Source organism: Octopus bimaculoides, chromosome 14 (genome assembly GCF_001194135.2).
Source record: "Octopus bimaculoides isolate UCB-OBI-ISO-001 chromosome 14, ASM119413v2, whole genome shotgun sequence".
NCBI lineage: Eukaryota > Metazoa > Mollusca > Cephalopoda > Octopoda > Octopodidae > Octopus > Octopus bimaculoides.
Window position 1 is genome coordinate 45,928,315 of NC_068994.1, and position 4,473 is coordinate 45,932,787.

The following is a 4,473-nucleotide window of genomic DNA, read 5'->3' on the forward strand; positions in this document are numbered from 1 at the left end:
ATGTTAAACCACGTGACAGATTGGATCTACCACTTATGAACACGGTCTGTCCTTCCGACAGATTTCTACACGATTTCCTATTGAATTTCATTCACTGGACTTTAATGGACTCCAGACTCTGGGAGAAAACAATCCCAAAATATTTGAACTGATTTAAGCGGTGAACTGGCAGAGTCGTTACCACGCCGGACAAAACACTTAGCAAGCATTCTTTCTGGCTTTGCGTTCTGAGTTCAAATTTCGCCGAAGTCGACTTTGCCTTCCATCTTTTCGGGATCTATAAAATAAGTACCTACTGGGGTCGATGTAATCTACTTACTTTTTCCTCCAAACTTGCTGGCCTTGTGCCAAAACTTGAAACCATCATCATTATTATTGTTATTATTGTTATTTGTAAGGCAGACGAGCTGGCAAAATCTTTAGCGCGTCGGGTAAAATGGCTGAAACAAGTAAAAGATAAAAAATACATGTGTGTGTGTGTGTGTGTGTGTGTGTGTGTGTGTGTGTGTGTGTGTGTGTGTGTGTGTGTGTGTGTGTGTGTGTGTGTCCGTGTCCACTTAGAACGGTTGACGACGTTACTGATAATAGCGGTAGTAATGATTGCAGCGGAGTTGGTGGTGATTAAAATGCTGTATTTTTGATGGTGGCCTCGACGGTCATTGCGATAGAAACGGTTATTGTGTTGATGGTAGCAGTATTGGTTAAAAACGTGACGCATTGTGAATACTTCTGTATAAGCTTCTTGGTTGTGCATCTGCGAGATAAAGAATTCATATTGCTTTTATTTTACTTCATTCAAATTTTCTTGGTATAATATGTGTCTCTATTGACAGAATGATGAATAAAATATTGAAAGAATTCCGCTGGGTTTGTTGTCTGAAACTCGCTGTTATATTCCGCAGTTTGATGTAGATAATACCATTTCTTCTAGAATTCTGTATAAAGAAATATCATATATTTTTCACTGTAGCCAAACGACTTGTAGCAGTATTATACAGTACTGCTAGTACATATACTAGCGTATGATAATTATCACATACGTGAGATCATAAGGTCATCACATGTAAAGCCAATAATACTGTCAGATGTATCCACGAATGGGGGAATACAACGACTACTTCTTGTCTGTAATTCTACAACTAGTTATCATTTTGCCATAAGATTTAACTAAAGAGAGGTCCAACACCTGCAAAAAATAGTAGCCAAATCTCATTCAAATCGTGTCTTACTCTCTTAAAAAGAGCAAAGGAAGAATAGGCTAAATATAGTCTCTGTACACGATGTCTTAAATATATATAAGAAAGTCCTATACACTATGACTTAAATAAATTTATGAAATGATGGTCACAACTTGAATAGAATTGATTATGCATATGTTGTATCAGAGCCGAGCTATAATTTTACAGTACAACATATAATCTGCATCAGGGGTATATGTGTCACATGAAGCGAAATGAAATTTAATTGACTGAAATACTAAAACCGTATCGCATTAGGTAGGTGATATCAGTATGACATGTAGTAGATAATAATCCTTTCTATTATAGGGACAAGGCCTGAAATTTGGGGGAGGTGTATAGTCTATTACATCGCCCCAAGTACTCAACTGGTACTTAATTTATCGAACCCGAAAGGATGAAAGGTAACATCGACCTCGGCGGAACTTGAACTCAGAACGTAGCGACGGGCGAAATACCGCTAAGCATTTCGTTCAGCGTGCTAACAATTCTGCCAGCTTGCCACCTTAGTGTAGTAAATAGTAATACCACATGTGCTATATATTAGATATGACATGTAGAAGACGACAGTTAAATGAGATATAGTTAATCAGAATACTAACAATTATACAGACTGTTTCATCTGTCAAACTCTTAGCAATGTCATATATAGTAAACTGTAAATTTATCAGAAGTCTATGGTCACATTAGTGCTACATGTTCAAGACTGAATCAGTGCAATGTATAATGTAACAGTACTACATGTACAAGGCTGTAACTAGAAACCACCAGTTTATTACAAAGTACAGACCTAGACTCCGAGACAATATTTCACACACGGTGAACATGTCTATGAAAACTTTTAACTGTGAGAAAAAGTGTATGGAAACTATCTGAAAGTATCTATTAGTGAACATAAAATAAAATATCGTGAACAGTTTTCCTATTTGCTGTGTAAATCACCTGCTGGAATATTGTTTACTAAAGACTTTAGATAACCCTTCCGTCTATTTTTCTTTAACCTTTATCCCCACCACTTTTTCTCTTTATTTGTTAATTTATTTATATTTTTATTCTTGGCATTCTCTCTCTAATCTATCATCTGTTTAGTTCATTTTCCATCCCCACCAGCTGATCGTCTGTTTTCTTCATTCTTTCTCCATCCCCACCAACTATCGTCTGTTTTGGCCATCAACCTCCCCTTCAAGTTCTCGTCTGCTTTGTTGATTCACCTGTCTGACATTAAACAGAACAACCACTTATATGCCATTATATATATATTTTATTCAGCAGAAATTATCTGCTAATATTGTTTAATCTAATTGAGGGTCAGTGATATAACTATAAATACAGGGATAACTTTCAACTTTATCCATCATTCTTTTATTGGTTTGAAACGTATTCAATACTGCTCTCACTATGAACTCACTAAGCGTAGCATTCTGTTTTTTCACTGTCTCTGTAGTGACATCTGATGCTTTCAACTTTATGGGTGGATATGGTAAGTCACATATTATGCTTTTATAAATTTTATTTTGGATTCTGTCTGTGTCTATGGTAAGTCATTCTTTTATGGCCAACTGTGTGTTTCTTTATTTGTCTCTCATAAGCATATAGAATGCTTTGGTTTATGCTTGTGTCTGCGTTTGTCTCTACCTCTGTTTCTCTTCACTTCCGCTCTCTACTTTCATTCATTCTTCTCTCCGCTTGTACTTTCTATTTGATGCGGCTTCTTTCATTTTTTTCCTTCTTTTCATTTTTTTTTTTTTTTGCGAAATATTTTTTTAAAGATGAAGGATAAAAGGAACAAGAAAGAAAACATGAAAGAAGCAGAATAAGATAGAAAGTGAAGATGGAGTCGAAAGACACGTAACAGAGCGGAAGTGTTTAATCTATTTTGCTCTAAGAAAATATCACAATGTGCTCTAGTTCACTGCGCTGTTTGCATTAACAAGACACTGAGAGTGAGATTCTTTTATTATAGATTAAGTGATTCATGTAAATGTGTCGTCCGGCAGACAAAATGGTGAATGCGTTACCTTTCAGTGAGAGATGTGATGAAAGAGCTTTTCCACCTCGATGAGTTCATTCTTACGGATAGCAATCTTTAACCTGAACAAACTCGACAAAAGTGTTGGTTCACGCGAGACAGGTATACCGGTCGTATTCACCGTTATATTTTCGAAAAGAAATCTGAGAGCAGCTGCTAGATTGACAGTTTACGATTGTCCACCAAGAATCCTAGGCCTTACACTGATTTCCCCAGATATTTCTGCTGGGAAAGTATCACACCATGCTGCACTCCAGGTTAGTGACTTATTGCCACGAAACGGGAAGTTTATGGTGTCATTGTTTTTACTGTCCTGTCAATCTAAGCCTAATCGTTGAAAATACAATGTAAAACTGGTTGCTTCTGAACAACGTTAACTAATAATATTTAGGTGGGGGGAAGTTACATAGAGAGAAAGGAAGTTGCATCACAGTTAGAAAACGAAGACTCGTAACGTATTTGTGTCGTTCGCAGATCCGAAATTCAAACCTAACTGAAACACAATTCACAGATAGTTGTGTGTGTGTGTGTGTGTGTGTGTCTATCTGTGTGTGTGTGTGTGTGTGTGTGTGTGTGTACGATTAACGTGTATTTGAATGTGCATCGTTTATTCGTTGCAGGTGGAGACAAAAAGGCGGTTGAACACCCACATCATGGCAACTTCTTCGCTGATGTCGGTCGAGATATCGGCAAGTTCTGGGGCAGTCTGTTCAAACACAAAAAACCTCACCATGAAGATGACCATGCTGCTGAAAAAACGTCAAGCTGGAAAGGAAGGCTTCCCAAATCATCAGACAGTAGGGATATGGAGGCCATTATGACGAAATCTATGTATGCACAGTTCAAAGCTTACGCCATGATGGCAGATGCTTATAAATTACTTGGAGATAGTGTCAGACTGCAGAGAGAAGCGTTGATGGATATGAATGACTCTGGTCCTGTTGAAGATTCACCAAGACCCCCAGAATGGCATAAATAATTTTTAGAACATTTAATCGATTACTAGAAATATACGAGAACTTTTGAAACAAATAAAACTAAAATTGTATCGGAAATTGATAATAAACCATTTGGATAAGGAATGTGCCTCATAAAATATTTATTCCGCCTTTTTATCTTTTATTATTTTTTGCGGGTTTTAGGAATATAGGTGAGCTTGGTTTTCTTTTATTAATCATAGCGAATATAGACGCATATATATTCAAA

General features: G+C 36.8%; 1 protein-coding gene across 1 annotated transcript; it reads left to right on the forward strand.

Moving 5' to 3' along the window:
• Positions 1-2,583: 2,583 nt before the first annotated feature.
• Positions 2,584-4,349, forward strand: LOC106870533 (uncharacterized). The gene is made up of 2 exons (XM_014916661.2): positions 2,584-2,718; positions 3,888-4,349. The coding sequence occupies exons 1-2, from the start codon at positions 2,637-2,639 to the stop codon at positions 4,244-4,246; spliced, it is 441 nt and encodes a 146-aa protein (XP_014772147.1). The 5' UTR covers positions 2,584-2,636; the 3' UTR covers positions 4,247-4,349.
• The last annotated feature ends 124 nt before the right edge of the window (positions 4,350-4,473 follow it).

Excerpts from the sequence above, each read along its gene's own strand:
- LOC106870533 (XM_014916661.2), top strand. The coding sequence starts at position 2,637 with ATGAACTCACTAAGCGTAGCATTCTGTTTTTTCACTGTCTCTGTAGTG. Across the intron at positions 2,719-3,887 it reads CAACTTTATGGGTGGATATG|GTGGAGACAAAAAGGCGGTT; the intron begins GTAAGTCACATA and ends TATTCGTTGCAG.